Genomic DNA, 21066 nt, shown 5'->3' with positions numbered 1-21066 from the left:
CAGTTCGGAGCGCGGCTGGGTGTAAAGAGACCTCTGAGACGTCCCTGGTGGCACTGCTGGTGGGGTGCAGGGTGGGGTGGATTTAGGGCAGTGGTCCCTAAGTCCTGTTAGTTCTGTTTTCCACGAGCCTTTTATATCCATCCTCTAGTTTCCTCTGCTCCTATTTCCTCCTGGTACAGACTCCAGATGATGGCAGAAGCCTTGGAAATTGTCTCCCTGCGTCCCATCTTTCCTGTTCTGGTCCTTCCAGAGTAATACTGTTAGCTATCATCTTCAAAGCACAGACCTGTGCTTTGAAGCTACATTTTCCTGGCTCCTTTAGAATACAATCCAAGCTCCTCAGTGTGACTTCTGGGGTCTTCCACAACCTGCCCCTAACTCGCCATTCCACCCAGCCATGCCTGCCACACCTGCCATGTGTACTCAAGACCCACTTGAGACGGACTGGCTGGCATTCCTCCCTGGTTCCCTGGGCCTCCCATCTCCGGGCCTTTGTGGTGCTCTCTCCCCTTCACCCCCTTCATGGGCCCCTACCACAGGCTATCAGCCCTACCACCCTCCAAGGCCCCTTCATCCTGGTGAGGAAGATGGAGTGAGAGCTAGAGTGAAAAGGTTTGCATTGTGCTGATAGGATGTAGAGGTCCACACCTCTACAGGACCCACGTGCAAATCTTAAGTCAAGCTATCCCTGGTATAAAAGCGGGACCAAAAACAATACATTTCTAGGAACATTTTATATAATAAAATTAGGTTACACGCTCAATAAAAAGGGCATGAATATACTGTACATGCTGATTAAGTAAATCGCCTTGACATATTATAAAGCAGGCTCAAGCGAGTAAAAATGACTCTGTCCTAGATTGAGCCTAAAACCAATATGCCAACAATAACATTAAACATTTAATAGTAATTTTGCCTGCCCTCTCTGCAGTGATGGTTCTCTCAGTAAAAATGTCCTGGAGCCAGCAGAGCCACTTAGAATCATTCCACTGCCCTTAGAACTGCAATTCAAAATTGGTATCGTTCTGTTGAAAATAGCCATTGGAGCATCTAGGTATTTAAAGCCTTGAAGGCCTCACTGGGGGATCTAATCATAAACATTTGGAAAAGAAAAATCTGTTAGATCTGATCCCCTGTTCTCTCTCCTTGCCCTCCCTGTCTTTCCCTACCTAGTGCCACAGTTGTCATGATCTTCTTCATCACTGATGACAGCTTTGGAAGAGCAAATTATGCACACACAGCCTGAGGGGCTGTGTCTCCCCATCATCGTGCAGGTGTCTGTATTTATGGTTTGACCATATGGACGTGAACTTTGGGTGATGGACCCAGTGGCAGAACCACCCTCTTCTGCCCCACTGCCCCTGCAGTATCACCCCATTCCAGTTGTGTATGAACTCTGTGTTTATATGTGTTCAGCATCAGAGGTGATAACCAAATGTGGGCAGAGAGAGGATATGGTGTGAATTTCAAGGTATTGTTCGTCGGTGTGGACTGTCATGGGCGGTGATATACAGAGCAGCAAAAAGTGAGAATTTCCTGTATTTTTCTCTTTCTTCTTTGTACATTTCCCTTCCAGTTGAGCTCAACTGCTAGAACACCCCTAGAAACTGGAGAGCAGGGAGGTAACAGCAGAGCTGGGTAAGGCTCAGTGTCAGTTGACAATGACCACATGTAGGATGCTGTATTAGATGCTGTCAGGTTCCCCAGTGCCCAGAGCCCTGGAGGATAGAGACACTCATGCCAAAGAGGGATGGGCTACTCTCTGGAGAACCTCCAGAGCTGACTTGGTGGGAGTCTTAGGAAGTCCTTCCCCAGAAGGACCCTGAACCTGGTTGGAGGACGGAGCTGACCCTTCAGATAGAGATATCACAGGTTCCTACTAGATGAGGATGTTCATCCTTCGCTCCCTCGGCTGGGGTCATGCCCTACTTTTGGGGTCCTAAAACCCAGGAGGTTCTGTCCAGGAGTGGGGATGACCAGATGTATTCAAAATGCCCAGAGTAAGAGGTTCTTTGTCAAGGCCGCTGCTCTTGTAGTGATTCCTGGGCAATGACTGGCCCTGCTAAAGCTGCCCCCTCTCTCCTGCCTGCTGGTCATCATCTCTGACCCTGGATCTCCCTTTCCTCTCCAAGTCTGGTTACCACACTTGTGTGCCCGCTCCTCCTTTCCTGGAGGCTCAGCGCCTCCCTGGCTCCTAGGCCACTCCTGACTGAGCACAAGGTGTTCAGGCAGAACCAGCTGCTATTCTGGAATTCAGCACAAGATACTTCTTGCCTCACTCCTGAGCACCAGTTCCCCTGTGTATTTTCCTCAGTTGTTGTAGCTCACCTTCGCCTTGGCCCCTCACTCGGAGTTCCTGTTGTTATAACTTGCCAAGCATCCTCTCCTGGCCTCGGTTGCTGCCCATGGACCCCAGTCCATCCCAGATTCCTTAGGTCATGCCCTCCTCACCTGCTAGGAAGCCCAACTAGTACATCCGGCACCCTTGCTTGTCACCTGCTGCTGTTGTCTGTAACCCGCTCTTGCCTTCTCTCTTGTGCCCCTGCAGTGGGCTGCTCCTCACCAGCTCCTTCCTACCCCCTCCTGCTCCAAGTACTCAGGTCAGTTCAATTTCCCAGACCTGTTACTGCTTTGGACTCCTTCCAGGACACCAAGCCCAGATCAGATCTCTGCTGAGGCCAACCTGTCTGGCCCTAGTCCTGTTGAGTGGACTTCACCTGAGAAGCCCATGCTCCATTCCTGTTGAGAGTGTAGGCCTAACAGATAGGATGTACCCAGCAAGGTTATGGTAAGATAGGACCAATGCAGTGAGCACTGGACTAGGAGGGTCCAAAGTCCCATTGACTTCTGGTCTTCTGAGATACTTTGAAAAGTTCAAGTTCATAATTACAATCCTTCCATCATTAGTACTGGGATCAAAGATGGGGAATGAGGAGAGTGTATTCAAAGAACGAGGCCTTAAACTTCTTTAGTTTTCAGTTTCACTTCTACTATAATTTTCACTTTCCATCAAAATTTCCACTCCTGGTCAGTAACCAATATTTTTTATTTATTTATTTACTTTGCTAGCAAAGGATAGTTTTTCCTTATCAGGATTTTCCAGGAATTTTTTACAGGAAAAGGAAAAGAAGCAATCTAAACTCTGGGGTTTGGAAGGCGTTCTGGTTTCTTCTCTTGCCCAACCCCACCCTACCTCTTCCTTTCCCTCATTTACACTCTGTGAAATAATGGTGAAATCCTCCATATAGAAGGGTGCTGGGATCGTTCATACGAGAGAGGATTCCACACTGCCTGCCCCTATTTCCCAACCACTGTGTTCAGTTGCCGGAATGTGTCTGGGTTTCTCTGCAGGGAAAGCCTGTCCTCTTTGGAAGAGCCCCAACCCAGGCTGCTTCCCCAACCTGCAGGATTCAGTCTGCTCTACTGGCCCACACAGCGGACCTCGAACATGCTGGGCCTGGGTCTGCAAGGCACAGCAGCTTTCCTGGACTGTGACTCTGACGGCCTCTGAAGGGTGGTATCCAGCCAGGAATGGGCAGCCTCCCCAGAGCAGGAGGAACAGTGGCTCTGGTTCACGGAAGGAGCTCAAAGACTCAGTGCTGCCTTTGTATTTAAAAGACATGTATAGATAAAAGCGTGATCTGATCCATTTGTGAATGTGCCCAGAGATGACTATTTAATAATATTTAATAATATTAAGTAATTTAATAATAGTTGACTCAGTTCATGTAGATAAAAGAAATAAACATTTTACAAGAGTGGAAAGGAAAATTTCAGAGTAGAGAGGCTGTTTTCTTGTGGTTGCTTGGTATAGAAGTTAGCATCAGGGTACCTGAGAAATGATATCTGATGTCTTTAAAAAAAAAAAAAAAGAACATTTAGAAGACACATGACTGCTGTTAACTTCATATGGTTGGATTTGCAAAGCTGGCTCTTGTGCGAGGCAGTTTGGACACACAACGTCTGAAGTTGGGTCGCTGCCACAAGGAGTATTGTGGAGCCTTGTGTAGTGACCTGGAGTGTGGTTTCTCCAGATATCATCCTCTAGTCATGCTTCTGTGCTTCCTTTTTATTTACCAAACTTTATTTTAAAAAAGGAGACAAAGCTAGCTAATCAAGAATTTTAAAATCTGCCTCACACTCAAATATGGGTATGATTTGGACTGAGACTTCAAGAACAAATCTTTTAATTCATCCTTTATTGTCTGTACGGCATATGCACCTGGCTTTCGAGCGTCAGGCAGCTTTAACACTTTGAAAGCCCATGGTGACAGCTTTACTGCAATCTTGAAGAGAGGTCATTTGCTACTTGGTTTTGAGTTAGAGGTATTAACCTGATTCCTTAGCATCTTATTAGGTTGGGGAATTCTCCTCTTAGTTTGCCTTCCCTGCATTTTCTTTGTATCGAGAAGTACTGTCCTTTTCTGCGTGGCTTGTCTTCACAAGTAGAAGGATGACACCCTCTGTCGGGCGCACAGCCCTCACTCCAAGTCCACGAAGTCCGGCGATGATCTCCGCTCTAGCAGGAGAGAAGCATTTTCACCTCTTCTCTTTCCTCTGAGGTCAGTCACTTGATTTGCTTTGGATTGCTCAGGATTCGCTTATATTTGTACCATCAGGTTTCCAAAGCTCTCCTAAGCCTGATTATTAGGTACCCATGTTATTTAGGGTATAAAGAGACTCACAAACACGGCGGCTCCAGCAATGTGGAAGTGGTTTTTCTCTCTCTCGTGTAATAGTCCAGAGTGGGTCTGTGGACTCTGCGCCGTGAGGTCATCCAGGGACTTGCATCTCTGGATCCCCAGTTGTTGCCACCTCTCAGCCAGCAGGAAGAGGAAGGAGAGCACGTGGAGGGCAATCCTGTCTTTTAAGCAGGTGATGCTGACATTGCTCATCTCACTTCCCCTCATTTTAACGGCAGCATTTTCATCGTATGGTTTCACCGAGCGGCAAGAGAGGCTGGGAAATGTCCCTAGTGAGCAGCCACAAGCTCAGCTAAAATTCTAAATTACCTGGGAAAAGAGATTCCAGGGGAGACATCAAGCCTTCTGCTCTAAGAGCCTAACTTTTTAAAGAAAATTATAAAGATTTTAACTAGAATAATTTTGGACAAATTTGCAGCAGCTTCCTCATTAGAAGTTAAATGATAACCTTTTTCTAGGAATGTCTGCTTTGTTTTCTTTAGAATGCGAATGCTTTGGAAGCGGAGGATGTACCTTTCATGATGTATGCCTTACCTGACCATATGCTCGTTGTCACTATCATGAAACAAATGTTGGGTTTGAGCTTAGATGTGCATTCCTAATTCTCAGTAGGAATTTGATTCGTGGCATTTTTCTTGGGACTAAAGAGAGGCATTAAAGAAGACAACGACCACCAGGATAATTGGGGGTCGTCCTGTGAAGGCTAGTTTGGAAAGGATTGGGTATATTTAGCACGGAGAAGAGCAAGAAAAATGAGATTGTTGTTTTCAAGTGGTTGAAGGGCAGGCAGGAAGAAGGTTTAGTCCTTTTTTTTTTGTTGCTCCTAAAAGTAGAATTGTGAATAAAGGATAGTTATTAGGGTTTAGCTTGAAATATAGAGAAGTTTTTATTTAGTTGTCAAAAAATGGGATCGGCTGACTTAACTAGTAAGCTATTAACCATTGGATGGTGTTTCTGAAGGTATTCACTCAGGTTTTAGACTTTAGAAGAATTAAGTAGTTAGGGACATAGAGTTGACATGGAACACCTTCATAAGGAGAAAAATAATTTTATCCTGTGTCTATCTTATCCTTTGTGAGGTACAAATGCTCCCTAGGTAGGGTAAGTGCCACCCAAAAATGGTAATATCATCAATCAGATTATTTGGTGATCAGAGAACTTCTGAGGTCTTCAAATACAAAACTTGCAAGTTTTTATTCCTTAACCTTTGCAGATGGCTAGTCCTCAGGAGCATCTTAGATTCTTCATAAACTTTCTTCCTAAAGTTCTTCACTTCCTCCCCTCTAGAGCCATCGCTCTCCTTCTTTGGAACCCTCGTGAGATGTCATGCATGATTTTCTTGTAGCATTTCTTATTTTCCCTTTGGAGGAGATATCTGTGTATTTATCTTGTCCAGCAGACTCTGGGTTCCTTAAATTGAAGGACTTCTTCATCCTTACACCCCCTGCACTGACTAGGACAGAGCTTTTCCACAGCGGGTGCTCACAAACACTTCTTAACTTGGATTGAGTACGTCTCTGATCTCCTTGGGTTTGGGTTAAGAATTTGCTCTGCTGGGCATCAATCCTTTCTGCTTGTATTTACTCATGAAATGGTACACCTTCTCTGTCCTCCTGTTCTTCATCTGTAAAATGAGAGTCTAGATGAGTTGGTCTCTAGGCTACCTTCCAGCTCTGATTCCTTCTGATTCTCAGTGCTGGGCTAGAGTGGGCACTTGTTGGAACAGCTATCCAGACACTGGCAACCTGTGGAAGAGCCTCATTACCCTGATGCTGCCCAGTTGGTCACTGCACTGCCATCTAGACTGCCCCAGTCATGCAGTGAGGGTGGAATGAGCATGAGGCTCAGTGACGACAATGGCGTTGCTTTCCCCAGGTACGTGTGCATCGCCATGGAGGCGCTGGACCAGCTGCTCATGGCCTGCCACTGCCAGAGCATCAACCTCTTTGTGGAGAGTTTCCTCAAGATGGTGGCCAAGCTGCTGGAGTCAGAGAAGCCCAACCTGCAGATCCTCGGCACCAACTCGGTAAGGAGCAGCCTAAGGGGTTCTGGAGATGGGAGTGGAGATGAGAGGGGGTGGAACGTCTGGGTCAGTGTTGTTATGATCCATTCCTATTTGGTTTCTGACCCTAAGTTCAACTCACCACTTGTTTTAGTGTCTTCCTTTGTGTGAATAAAGGGGTATTTAGTTTTTTTTTAATTTACATAAATATATAACAAATAGAATAAATTTTAAAAATGAAATTCACCATATTAAAGCTTATGACTCAGTGGTTTTAGTATATTCACAAGGTTGTGCAACCATTACCACTATCCAACGTATTTATCTTTAGACTGATGATCTTCAAACCTTTTTTAGTTATAGATGTTCTCCCTTAAATGATTTTAAGTGGGGCCCTAATAGATATAAAAATGGATGGAAAGAGAGGCATTCCTTTGAGGGCAGGGAGTGCCCAGCGCCCTCATAGCTCGGCCCTTGTCTGTGTGGCGCATACTTTGAAAGCTGCCCAGGTTATGCTTCTTTTAAAGATAGAGTAAACTGATGTCCACAGGACAGAGGCATCAGATAAGTGGAAAGATCATAGGGAGGCAGGAAATAGGGCTTCTGGCTTAGTTCTGCCCTTTGCTAGCTGGGTAACCTCGAGCGGGTTATTTTTTATGGGCCTGTCTCTTCCTTGATACCATGAGCAGATTGAACTTGGTCCAAGCTCTGTAATACTGGTCTCAGTACAAGTGGCTACTGTCATGAGAGGTTATGGTTTGGGGAGAGAAGAGCTATCAGATGTGTCAAGAATTCCCAGCTTCATATGGATCTGTATATACTTGAATGTCCTGGTTGCTTTCTTCAATTTCTGTCTTCAATTTCTCTCTCCTAATCTCCCCTTCAGAATCTACTTTCAGCTCTGGGTCTTCAAGCAGCTTGGTGTTAAAAGCCCTGATATGCAACTATTTTACAGATCTCACAAAAGAAAAGTTTAAGGTTTGCCCCCTTGCCATTCCCAGTCTGACTTTTCTGAATTTTTATCGCACAGGTCACAACTGCTCTCCTGTTCTATGTAAGTTGATTTAATTGGAAGATAATCTTTCAACTTTACTGCAAGGACCAAAAGCAACAACATATTCCCTTCTCTCTCTTCTCTCTGTGAGCCAGCTGCCTTTGACGAATTACATATACAGTAGCTGAGGGTAAACTCTTTTGTCAGGTTGCCCTGGCAACAGCTTCAGATACTGTTTCACTTGTCCTGTTTAAGATAACTGTAGTCTAGAAGAGAACATCTGAATGGAAAATAAACCAGTCGTCGTGCATCCACAGGGCGTCTCCTGTGGGGGACAGAGAAGCAGGTGGCCGTCAGCTCTTGCTTTCCCCACAGCAAATCCTGGCCCAGGGTAAGCGTTTCGTTAGCTACAGCCTTGAAAATTCAGAGCCCTGCAAATTCCTGGTTTCCCCATAACTGAATTATTGCAGCAGCAAGAGAGCGAGTCCACTAATGATTACTGTACTGCAGACAGTAAAGATTCTATAAGGACAGGCGACTATAAGGAAGTTCAGTCAAATACTTGCCGTAGATTCCAAGTCCAGCTTGAGAGGCAGCCTTTGCTAGTGCTGTCTCTCCTCGAGATGCCCTTTCCAGCTCTAAGCCTGGGACCTGCCTCGAGCTACCCAGGAAGAGCGTTCTTTTGCTCCTCATCATTTTAGAACCGCCAGCATGCTAGTGCTTGATGGAATCTTAGAGAGTCTAGCCTACGTGTTTCTACTGGTTTTTATGGGGATTTGAGGCTTTGTGGGGGCAACGGGGGACTGCAAGAGGAGAAACAGAGGACTCGATGGAAGCTTGCAACATTTCATTTGGATAAAGAGTTTTGCTGCCAGGGAATTGAAAGAAAGACAAGGAAGGAGGGTAAAAGAGAAAGAAAGAGAAAGGAAAAAGAAGAAGAAAACCATTGAGCTGATCTATTACCCTCATTTTGCTGGATTTCTTTGCCTAAAAATGGAGGCCCAGAGAAGTCAAATAGCTTGTCTGTGCTCACATAGCTAGAGCATTGGCTTTTGCTGCCAATTTCTTCAGCCCTGTGCCATGTAGTCTCCCCTCACTGGGCCCCACCCAATGTGGGGTCCTTTCCCCAGAGCCAGCCATGGCTCCAGACTCCTTGTGGGCCAGGCTCACTCTGTCACTTGTCGGTGAGAAGCTGAGAAAAACCTTCACCCTGAGGCTTTTCCCTCAGACCTGGTTTTGCTGCCTTAATTGGCTTAGAACAAATCTCCTTTTGCAGAGCGTCTCTTCAGAAACCCTACCCCTTCAAGGTCCCACACCTGACTGATGACAGAGTCTCCTGGAGAGCTTTAGAAATCTACGGATTCCCAGGTCTCAGCCAGACCCACTGATCAGCATCTCTGGAGGGGGTACCTGGGGGTCTACGTTTTAGTTTCCCCTGTGATACTAGCAGCAGCTTTGGGGACCACTGACCCACTGCAGTCTTAAACCTATGCAGGGTTCCTTCTCTCCCTTCCTTCTTCCTTCCTTCTTTCCTTCCTTCCTTCCTTCCTTCCTTCCTTCCTTCCTTCCTTCCTTCCTTCCTTCCTTCCCTCCTCCCTCCCTCCCTCCCTCCCTTTCTCCTTCCTTCCCTCCTTCTTTCTCTCTCTTGTTTTCTCTTACCCTCCCTCCCTCTCTCCTTCCCTCTTTCTTTCTCTTCCTCTTTTTTTCTTTCCTCATCCCTCGTGGATATTCATCCATCTTGGGCTTGATCACCCCAAGGATGAAGCTGTGCTAAGACTTGTCACAAAATCCAAATTTTCTAATAGCATTCCTGCACATTACATGGAATAAAATATAATTTTAAAAACTGAAGTGACACTTTCAAGCCCTTAATGAGAATATCTGAGCTTTGAATGATGATGAGGGACCAGGAAAATCAGGAGAAGATAGGGAGCCAGGGCCAGCTAAGCTCGCTTTCTTGGGCAGGGATTTACTTCTACACACCTGCCTTGTTGCATGATGGCTCCAAATGCATGTCTTGGGGACAGTGCAGTGACCATGTGTCCTAATCTTTTGAGATCACTCGCTAATGATAAACTGAAAATATTAAAGCTAAGAATGCCAGGGTCCTCTGCATAAACAATGTGATATATTAACCTACTGTCAATAGTAAAATCTTATGAAAGGTAATGGATTTAAAGTTTGCACTTTCAACCCTACCTCACAACATGTGCAAAGATTAACTAAAAATAGTTCAAAGACCTAAATACAAGAGCTAAAACTATAAAATTCTTCGAAGGAACTATAAGGGTATATATCTTTATGACCTTAAATTTGGCAATGGATTCTTAGATACAGCATCAAAAGCAAAAGCAACAAAAGAAAAAAATAGATAAATTGGGCTTCATCAAAATTAAAAACTTTTGTACATCAAAGGACACTATCAAGAAAGTGAAAAGACAACCCAGAGAATGGGAGAAAATATTTACAAATCAAAACTCTGATAAGAATCCAGTAACCAGAACATATGAAAAACTCTTACAATTCAACAACAAAAAGACAACCCAATTTAAAAATGGGCAAAGGACTTGAATAGACTTTTCTCCAAAGAAGACATACAAATGGCCAACAAGCACATGAAAAGATGCTCAACGTCACTAATCATTAAGGAAATGCAAATCAAAACCACAATGAGACACCATTCACACCAACTAGGATGGCTAGGAAAAACGACCTATAAAATGAGAAGTGTTGGTGACGGTGTGTAGAAATTGGAACCCTCATATATTGCTGGTGGAAATGTAAAATGGTGTAGGTACTGTGGAAAACAGTTTAGTGGTTCCTCGAAAAGTTAAACATATAGAATTACCATATGACTCAGCAATTCTTCTTAGGTATATACCCAAAAGAATTGAAAACAGTTACTCAAACAGATACTTGTACACAAATGTTCATGGCAGCATTATTCGTAATAGCCAAAAGGTGGAATAACCCAGAAGGTCATATATTATATGATTCCATTTATATCCAGAGATATCCAGAATGCGTAAGTCCATAGAGACAGAAAGCAGATTGTGTTTGCTAGGGGAGGCTAGGGGAGAGAGGAATGGAAAGTGACTGATTAATGGGTACAGGGTTTCCTTTTGGGATGAGGAAAATGCTTTCGTTGCAGAACATTGTGAATGTATTAAATGCCACTGAATTGTACACTTTAAAAGGGTTAATTTTATGTTTTGTAAATTTTGGCTGAATTTTTAAAAACTGCACTTCTAGCTCTGAGTGAGACGAAGTCAATGGCACACAGGCATTTGTGTTTTTACTGCACCACAACCTTAAGTCAAGCACGCTCTGAGGTGATGTGAAAGGGAGTCACTCAGCTGCTGCAGGGAAGGGTGGCTTCCTCCAGCATGTCGCAGGGATGCGGGATCCTGGAGCTCTTTTCTTCCTGCAAAACAGAAAGGCTGTGCCTCACCTAGTGCTCTGTCCTTCCCTCTTGTTCTCTCGCTCCCCCTGTACCTCATCCAGATCTTGCCTCCCTGGATGCCTTCCTTTCTCTCAGGTTCACCTCTCACTGGGGCTCCCTTTCCTGGCCTCCCTCCTGGACCCAGTGGGAACCACAGTCTTTGTCCTCCTGTCTTAGCCTCCCTGCCGCAGCCACACTCTGCCTTCTCCGCTCCAGGGGCCCAGCTGAAACCACCTCAGAAAACCACACGATGTGCGGGGTGGGCCTCTACAAATACATGCTTTACCATTGTATTGGGGTTTTCAGGGCAGCCCCTTAGTCCGTTCTTTGACCACCACCCTCTCTCACCTTTCAGTGGTCACTACAAACCTGTTTTCACCTCAAGTCCCTTCCCAAATCTGCTTCTTCAGCCTCAGAGGTGGCCTTGCCTTCTCTGCCCACGGAGGAGATAAGAGCCGTCAGCTGGGATTCCCTCAACTCCCTGCCTCCATTTTCTTCTCTCCTAAAGGTTCCCATCTCCTCAGGAACCTTCCTACATCCGTTATTTCTCCCTCTGTGTATTCATCCTTTTCCTTTCTCTCGTTCCTTCTCTCAGTCTGAACATAAGTTCAAACTTCTTCCAGTGTGAAAATAAATAAATAAACAAAAAAATAAAAAATTACATTCTATGTGACCACAAAATACTTTTAGCTCACCTGACAGAACTATCATTCCCTGACTTTTTTTGTTTAATATTTAGTCCAAATTCAAATTTCCCTAATAGTCCCCAAATTGTCTTTTATTGCTATCTTTCAAATCAGGATTCAATAAAGATCATGGATTTACTTTATTTTCTATGTTTCATATCTCTTAGTCAGTCCCAACCCCTCTCCCGCCCCTCTTTGCTTTTCATGACGTTGACCTTTTGAAGAGATCGGGTCAGTTGCTTTGCAGAATCCCCCACATTCTGGATTTTGATTATTTCCTTGGGTGTCATTTATTTTGCTTTCCTGTCTCCTGTACTTTCTGCAAACAGGAATTAGATCCAAAGGTTTGACCGGATGCAGTTAAATTCTTTTGGCCGTAATACTTCATGGTGGGTGCTGGGTACTGCATTGAGCGTCACAACAGGAGCACAAATGTCTGGTGTCCCACTTTTATGGACGCTAAGTGCCATCCCAGGTTAGGGTGGTGACAGCTGGGTTTCTCCATTGTAAAAGCACATTTTTATCTTTGCAATTAGAAGTCTGTGGAAACCATGCAAATAACCTATTCCCCACTCATCTTTCAGCTGATGTTTTTATCTTTGGTGGCAGTTCTCCCTGTTGATTGTATCTTCTTCATATTCCGTTGACTTTCTGGCCCTGTCACCCCAGCTCTTCCCACCTGGCTCATCCTTCTTAGTTTCTGTGGTCGTCTGAATAATGGTCCCCCAAGGATGTCCACATCCTAATCCCTGGAACCTGTGAATGTAACATTACATCACAAAAGGGACTTTGCAGATATGAATAAGTTAAGGATCTTGAGATGGGGAGATTATCCTGGATTATCCAGGTGGGCCCGATGTAATCACAAGGATCCTTATAAGAGAGAGGCAGGAGGGTCAGAGTCAGACAGAAAGTGATGTGACGATGGAAGCAGAGGGACAGAGAGAAAGAGATTTGACGATGCTATTATGCTGGCCTTGAAGACAGACGACAGGAGCCATGAGCCAGAGGATGTAGGTGGCTTCTGGAAACTAGAAAAGTCAAGGAAACAGATGCTCCCCTGGAGCCTCCAGAAGGAATGCAGCCCTGCAGACCCATTTTAGACTTCTGATCTTTAGAACTGTAAGATAATAAATTTGTGTTGGTTTAAGCCACTGAATTGTGTTGATTTATTACAGCAGCAATAGGAAACTGATGCAGCTTCCTTCAGTGATTCTCTTCCTCCACGTGCCCCTGAAATGTCTGTGGTCTCCAGGGTCAGTGCTCCATCCTCTTCTCCCTCTCTATGCTCCCCCTGGACAATTTCATCAACTCTTGTGGTTTTAACTGTCATCTGTAGACTAGAAATTCTCCTATCTCCAACACAGGTGCAGAAATCAGCACTGTGAAGTGGGTTCCGTGACGGCAGGTCAGGTCAGAACTGCGAGGCCGGTGGACAGTACAAGTCATGTGGTCAGCACCAGCAGATGATGGTCTCAGAGCAGAGGCAGCCGGTGCTTCCCTAGCTCTGTGCTTCCTGAGCGCAGGCCTTGGGGGCCAGCACGTGGGCCTCCTGGGGCCAGAGGGATCACCTTCTTGGGCAGCAGGACTGGGCTTTCCGAAGAGATTTAAAACCACGCCAGTTTGGCAAAGAATCTTGAAGGAGGGAAGACATAATATGCGTAGACAGGAGGGGCCGGCCCTGTGGTGTAGCGGTTAAGTGCGTGCACGCCGATGCTGGTGGCCCCGGTTCGGATCCCGGTTACGCACCAACTTACCACTTGTCAGGCCACGCTGTGGCGGCGTCCCATATAAAGTAGAGGAAGATAGGCACGGATGTTAGCCCAGGGCCAGTCTTCCTCAGCAAAAAGAGGAGGATTGGCATGGATGTTAGCTCAGGGCTGATCTTCCTCACACACACACACACACACCACACACACACACACACAAAAAAAATATGGGTAGACAGGAGAGGATGTCCTAGGTCTAGGGAATTATGATGCCTTGGCTGGCAGTCAGGAGGTGTGCAGGACAGGATCACGTCACAGTGGGACTGTTTCTCTGGCTTTAGTGAAAACTGCTCCTGGGAGTCTCCATAAACAAGAGCAGTTGGGAGAACGGGGCAGGAGTGCTGAAGTCAAAATCATATGGTTTACAAGATCTGCTTTCCAGCTAGGATTTGCCTTAGGGAAGCAAAGAAGCAGCTCCCACTTCCCCTTAGGTAGGTAAACACAGCGAAAGGGCCTGCAGTCCTAGACCCATGAGAGAGTGGGGCTCTCTCTATGCCCAGCGTTTTAAACTGTGGCTCTGTTGTTGACGGCAGGAAGTTGTGTGGCTCAGAATGCCCGTCCATAGGAGGGGGAAAGGCTCATTTCCGCCTGGAGAGGCTCAGCTAGTGCTGAAGTGAGACCAGCCAGGTCAGCTTCCATTTTCCAGCCCAGGGGAGAGCTGGTTTTGCAATGTCAATATTTGGAGCTCGCTTTCTCTTTATTGACCCAGGCCCTCAGTAACTGTCAGTTTTCACACAATTCTGGCTCCTTCCTGCCTGCACCGGAGGGTTGGTGATCTGCCCCAACAAGCTTGACACCCTTTGTTCTGTATAAAGAGCTGAAACTTTGATCTTGAAAGGGTGGCCCTAGCAGGGCCCATGGCCTTTGAAGTGTCACATGTTCAGAATCTTCAGTTTGTTGCTATGGAGACCCTCCTCATCATTGCAGTGCCTTAAAAAAATAAAAAACTCAACTTTATTATTTCACAATCTTGTGCATTAGGCAAGTAGCGTTTTAATAAAAGCCGTTTGTAAGGTATGAGTTAGCAATGGTAGGAGTGAAGCAGACAGGAAGTTCCTGGTGTATCAGGCATTTAAAAAAAACAGTGACCAGGGGGCCGGCCCCATGGCGGAGCGGTTAAGCACGCGCGCTCTGCTGCTGGTGGCCCGGGTTCAGATCCCAGGCGTGCACCGATGCACTGCTTGTCAGGCCATGATGTGGCGGCGGCCCATGTAAACTGGAGGAAGACAGGCACAGATGTTAGCCCAGGGCCGGTCTTCCTCAGCAAAAAGAGGAGGAGTGGCATGGATGTTAGCTCAGGGCTGATCTTCCTCACCAAAAAAAAAAAAAACAACAGTGACCAGTCATACAGGTAAATGGGCCCAGTGAAAACTCAATGGAGTGTTGACAGCAAACCAGAAATGCACTGGGGGAAAGTGAGGTGGCAGCTGTTCACTGTGATGGGCTGGTCATACCAAGCCTACGAGGCAGCTGCTCTTGTTAGCCTCATTTTACAGATGGGGCAACTGAGGCACAGGAAGCTGAAGGAACCTGCCCCAGATCAGCCTCCTACTAAGTGGAGGAGCTGGGATTCAGAAATGCAGTCTGACTCCAGACCCCTTCTCATAATCATCACACTATACTGCCTCTTATAAGAGGGATGAAGGCCTTACTCACTGTAAAACCCTAGAGTCTCAACTCCATCTCAGCCAGGTTTGGGTACATTTCCCAGGTGGAATTCCATAGAGGGTGTAGTCCCTTGACCAGTGTCCCCGTGAAGCACCCCAGTTTGATCCTCTGAACCACGATTACCAAAATTTCCATTTTGGCTTCCTCCTCCTGTCAACCCCTGGAAAACTCAGGAACAGCTTGGGGTGGGCTCTCTAGGAGCTGCCTCCACGGGGACACTGCAGCAAACGGTCCCAGGTCACCTGGGCTGGTGTGACTGTGCTCTCATACTTTCATACTCCAGGAAGGAAAGCTCCTCCTACCAAGCTATCAAACCAAGCGTTCCTAAAGATGCTCAGAGATCCTGGTACTGAAAAGTTGCCTATTTTATTAGCTGGCTCTGGTACCACCATAATGTAATAAACAGGGCAGACACCCTCAGTGTGGGAGGTTTGGGACTGGCATTAAGTGTAGTCTCATCACCTGACCTCATAACAGAGCAAGAATCCTGGCAAACATGGGAATGGAGTGGTCATCAGCCTGAGCCTCGAGGCTGCAGCCTTCCAGGCAGTCCTGGGCCCCAGAGATGGAGCCATGGCAGGGTCACCCATTCAACCCTTGATTCAACCCCAAACCACTCCAGTTTGAAGGAGGCGGTCTTCAAAGGAGGTAGCCATCTATCCAGGCTTGACTGACCTCCATTACCAAGGATGTGCTTCCCTACATTTTCCTAACATACTGCTTAAGCTTTTTCCCTCCCAGCCTGCCTTGGAACATTTCCCTTGCTACTGGTCCAGCGGACCAGTAAAGGGACAAAAGACAGGGGGCTGTAGACCCCCTGCCCCGGAATCTCCGGGGGAGATGGAGGGACTCTGCAGAATGCAGATACCAGGCCCTCCGCTCAGAGAATTTTATTCAACACGCCTGGGGTGGCTCAGAAGTCTGCATTTTCAACAAGCTCCCCAGGTCATTCCCATGCACATTAAGATTTTAAAACCACTGGTAGAGGGCAAAGAGCATCAGAGTATCAGAATTCCCGAGTTTGAGGCCCAGCTCCACCTGTCACAAGCTGGTTGACCTGAAATAATTCACTGGCTCCCTGAGAGCTTCAGTTTCCTCATCTTCACAGTGGGAGCAATATAGGTCCTGCTAAGCTCACTGGTTTGCCAAAAATTCCATCAGATAATAGATGTTCAGATAGGCTGAAAAATGGCCCCCCAAATCATGTCCACGTGCCAATCCCTAGAACCCGTGAATGTCATCTTATATGGAAACAGGGTCTCTGCAGATGTGATCAAGTTAAGGATCATGAGATGGGGAGATTATCTTGGATTACCCAGGTGGGCTCTAAATGCAATCACAAGGGTCTTAGGCAGAGGGAGATTTGACACAGAGAAGACGTGTGAAGACAGAGGCAGAGCTTGGAGTGATGCAGCCTCAGGAAACTAATATGATGTGTAAGCTGCGAGTGCCACAGAAATATTAATGTTGTTATTGCTTAGAATATAGGTGTGAACTGCTTTTTTCGCATATTGCTGCCATCCACACCTGTCATTAAATGAGGGGCACTGGGCCTGGCTACTCCTGACACAATCTCCTGTGTCTGTAAATAGCTTCTTCAAGGACCCGTGCCTTTTGAGTATTTTGAAGGCTTCCAACAGAACAAGGTATGAGTTAAACCAAAGCAAACCAGATTCACTATAACCATATTTGAAATTTGTTTTTCTGATCAAACGGGATGGGAAAGCACCTGAGTGGAGTCGCGGACGTGTGAAGCACAGAGCGCTGTTTTTTGTTTTTGGTGAGAAAGATTCACCCTGAGGTAACATCTGTTGCCAATCTTCCTCTTTTTTTGCTTGAGGAAGATTATCCCTGAGCTAACATCTGTGCCAAGCTTCCTCTATTTTGTATGTGGGTCGCCGCCACAGCATGGCTGACGAGTGGTGTAAGTCTGCGCCCGGGATCCAAACCTGTGAACCCAGGCCACCGAAGCAGAGAGTGCCGAACTCAACCACCACGCCACGGGGCCGGCCCCATGGAGCGCTGTTTTTTAAGTGGTGTCTTGAATGTATTTGTACACGCCCCACAAACATTTGTTCCATGATCGTGTGGTGCTGAATCCGGTAGGGCTCATAAAAAGTTTAAGCCTCTTAGAAATAAGAACCTTACTGATAACAACTCTTGAATTCACACAGTTCCTGTTATTCCAGGAGCTCAAGGAGCTTTTCTTGATTTTCTCTACTTTATTCATATTCCTGGGAGGTGATATATGCATTTTAGAGAGCAGAAAACAAATGTTTGGCCATTTCTTCCTAGTCTTGCGCTGTTGGCTGCTGGAGCTCCATCCCAGCCCCTCCCTCTTGCCCCTCAGTGCTGTGCTCTGTCCCACCCTATTACACTAAATGACCGTCAGTCCCTGAATGGTGCCTCAGGCCGCCATCTTCTGGATCCCGTCTCTACCACCATCCCCACTCCCACCCTCAGGCACCAGTTCATTGGGGGGTGGCTATAACTTGTTTCCTTCTCTCTGCCCTGGTGTCATATTTGAGGTGTATTGCCTGCATGGTCCAGGCTGCCCATCTGGGCTTCTCCTCTGTGACTGCCTGGCTGGGCCCATGTTGGTGGCATGGAAAGGACAAGGGTAACACTGCATCTGAGCCTAGGCCCAAAGTGGATGGAGCAGACCATAAGTGACCACTGTCACCACACTCACGCAGTGCTGCTTCCTGAGCATTCCTCAGTGCCAGGCACTGTGCTGGTCACTCTGCATACATCCCCTCATTTAACCCTGGCATAGGTCCTAGTGTCCCCATTTCACAGATGAGAAAACAGTGGCTCAGAAGTTACACAACTTGTCCGTAGTCACAGATGACAAGAGGCAGAGCGAGGAGATGAGCATCTGACTGTGGGCCCAGCAGATGTAGGCGGAGGATAGTCTACTTAAATAGAAGAACCATTATGTCAAAATCGAAATTTGAGAAGACTCAAAACTAAGTTTCTGGGGAAGAAAAGTACAGAAGAGTAAAAATCCAGGGACACAGAAGAAAGTCACAGAAGAGAAGAATGAGGGAGTTTTCCAGTGAGGTTAGCAGCTGTGGCTGGCCTGGTTGGGATAGATTCAGAAGAAACTGCCAGCCCAGCCTAGAAAAAGGCCGCCGTGGTTTTAGAGAAGGAATCCCCGTGTATGTTTTCTACCCTGTATTACCTCAGTGGCTGTCATAGAATTTTCAGTTTTTAAAAATTGACTGTAATCTCAATTCTAACCTTACAGCCAGTGGGTCATAGTCGAAATATTGAGCAGCCTGTACAGCACGGATAACGACCAGTCAGAGCAGACACTGGGCATGACTGAGTACTCTGGCCGTGCTCCCTGACTGGCCATCGGTCCTGCTCATGGCTCCACGGCACTTTGAGGAAGAGGAAAGTCACAGTTGAAAGTGGAGGGGCACTAGATGTCACATTTCATAGAGATCAGGAATCAGTTCGGAGAAGCGTCAGTGTCGGGAGAGGGGCTGGAGGGGAAGAAAAGGGCCAGGTTGCCTGTCATTGATCCTGCCATTTTTGTCAAGTGTGGACCTCAGACCATCCCACCGGAGTTTCCTGGGACCTCGTTAAAAGGGAAATCTGGCCTCCTCCGTGACTGACGCAGCATGTCTGGGGCTGGTGGCAGAAATCTGCGTGGTTACCACACCCCCTTGACTCTGTTGTATTATAGCGTTTGGAAACTAGCACCCTCGCCCTCCAGCCCCCTTAATAAGCTCAAACTAAGGTCCCCAACACCCCACTCCACCCCACCCCGGCCCCGGCTTCTTCATCTTCTGCTTGTTCCCTGACAATATCCACCCCCCCCCCCCATTCCCAAAGCAACTCTCCTGGGTCATTTGGCCTGAGGCGCTACAGGAAGCAGGGAGCAGGGATAAAGGCAGGAGAAGGTTTTCAGGGCACAGCTCCCGCGCAGAGCCCTGCAGTGGAGGCCCAGACAGTTGAGACCTGGGTTACTCCTGCAGGACCCTGGGCAATTACTTCACATTTATGGGTCTCTGTCTCTTTGTCTGTACAATGAGCATAATAAAATCTCTCTAACTTAGAGTCATTTTAAGACATAAAAGAGATGATGTATGTAAAATGCTTGGGATAGTGTCTGACTTACAGAAGCTTCTAAACATTCATTGCTGTTAGCCCGCAAACTCACAAGCCAGCGAACGTGAAGTTTGGGCATCATTCTCCTGACACATTTGAGTCTGCGCAGTCACTAAATGTGAGGGACAGTCTTTGACTGTTTCTCCCTCTTAACTACTAGCCTCATTCTTTTTAGTCTTGTTTTAATTATTCTAAAATACGTGCACTCTTGCATACATACAAGTAGTCTTATTTTAAGCTGCCTCATCATATTTGAAGTAGATACAGTATAAGTTAAAAAATTAAGAACCTTAATGAGTGAAGACTGGGCCGCTTATTTCACACATGGGAAAACCAAAACATAAGAGAAGGTAAACCTCAAAGGTCACACCGCCAGTTACAGATAGATCTGCAGTTAGAACCCCTTTTGCTGACTGTCCCCTTTGAGTGGACAGGCACCCCGACCAAGCCAGGCTTCAGCTGTGGGGAGTGCAGCCGGGGAACATTCTGTCGGTGGTCGGGAGAAGCAGTGCACCCAAATTTAGCTTCAGCCAAACTTCGCTTCAGCCTAAGTCTGTGTTCTAGCCTTTGGGGGCTTAGGAAGTTCACATAGCCAAAGGCCGACTTTATCGTTGTTTCTGGAACTCCTGAACTCACAACTAATCAATGATCCTGTGATCACATGGATTGCCACTGTGCCGCTTCTGCATAACCACATCAATAAGGCAAGCAATGTCATTTGAATTTATTGCTAATATCAGAATATTTGATTCCAAATATATGTATGCATTTTAGATGTAACTTGGAAGGAAAGATCTCTTTTATCTGCTTTGCATGTCGAGATTCTATTAGTCAGCAGAAAATAAATGTATATTTATCATTGCAAGAATAAACCACTATAATAATTAATGATGTTTGTGGTAGTTGCTAATTTTCATTCAGAAAAAGTTATTAACAATTTTTAAATAAATAGGGAAATAGATTGACAATTGATACTGAATATTATGAGTGTGCACTAACGAGATAATTTTAGAAATATAGTATATCCTTTCTGAGCCAACAAATGTTTTATAAAAATTAAATAATAATATAAGGCAGAGTAGTGGAGAATAGATTTTATAGTAAGTCTAATCTTTTTAGAGTTGTTTGTAGTACTAAATTTATAACATTAAACAAAATAACCTATGAGAATTATATTTCACTTTTAGTAATTTAACTCCACTTAGTCGGTGATTCTTGCTTCTCTGTGGGACTCAGTTGAAATTAAGCCCCCATTGAGAATTGTAAATGGGCAGCATAGTGACGACAGAAGGAATCCAGCAGCTGAGAATGCTGAGCAAGACTTACTGAACTGAAATGGCAAACATGAAAAATTTACTCAAATTTTTAAGAATAAAACGTAATTACATTCTTAAATTTCACATTTGTTCTGGTTTTCCAGAATGCATTCTAGGGTGGTGCTATATGCTCTGCCCTTGGCTTTCCCTCAATTTCCGTGTTTTCCTAACAGCCTGTCAGCCTGTGTGTGTTTGGTGCAGCTCTGGATGTGAAAGGGAGCAGGGCTTCCGTGAGTCCCCTTCATTTTCTCATCCCTTCCATCCTCTGCGCACCCAGCAGGAAGGGCTGAGAAGGCCCATGGGGTCCAGTCTGTGTAGACAGGAAAGATGAGCAGGATTTGGAACTCAGATCTCCTGAGTGTGCTCT

At 46.0% G+C, this 21066-nt stretch overlaps 1 protein-coding gene across 7 annotated transcripts in view; it reads left to right on the top strand.

Annotated features, from left to right (window-relative positions):
- EFR3B (EFR3 homolog B) overlaps nucleotides 1-21066 on the top strand; it is an 87296-nt gene that overhangs the window by 40377 nt on the left and 25853 nt on the right. For 5 of the 7 annotated variants that reach the window (XM_058551666.1, XM_058551664.1, XM_058551661.1 and 2 more), the window contains exons 4-5: nucleotides 6579-6729; nucleotides 7736-7759. In XM_058551666.1, coding sequence (XP_058407649.1) covers nucleotides 6579-6729; nucleotides 7736-7759 — 175 coding nt within the window. The remainder of the gene's footprint in view (nucleotides 1-6578; nucleotides 6730-7735; nucleotides 7760-21066) is intronic. The other 2 variants (XM_058551663.1, XM_058551667.1) reach the window with 1 other exon arrangement.

Source organism: Diceros bicornis, chromosome 12, assembly GCF_020826845.1.
Source record: "Diceros bicornis minor isolate mBicDic1 chromosome 12, mDicBic1.mat.cur, whole genome shotgun sequence".
NCBI classification, from domain to species: domain Eukaryota; kingdom Metazoa; phylum Chordata; class Mammalia; order Perissodactyla; family Rhinocerotidae; genus Diceros; species Diceros bicornis.
Note: the sequence above shows the minus strand (reverse complement) of the source record. Positions and strands in the feature narration are given on the sequence as shown.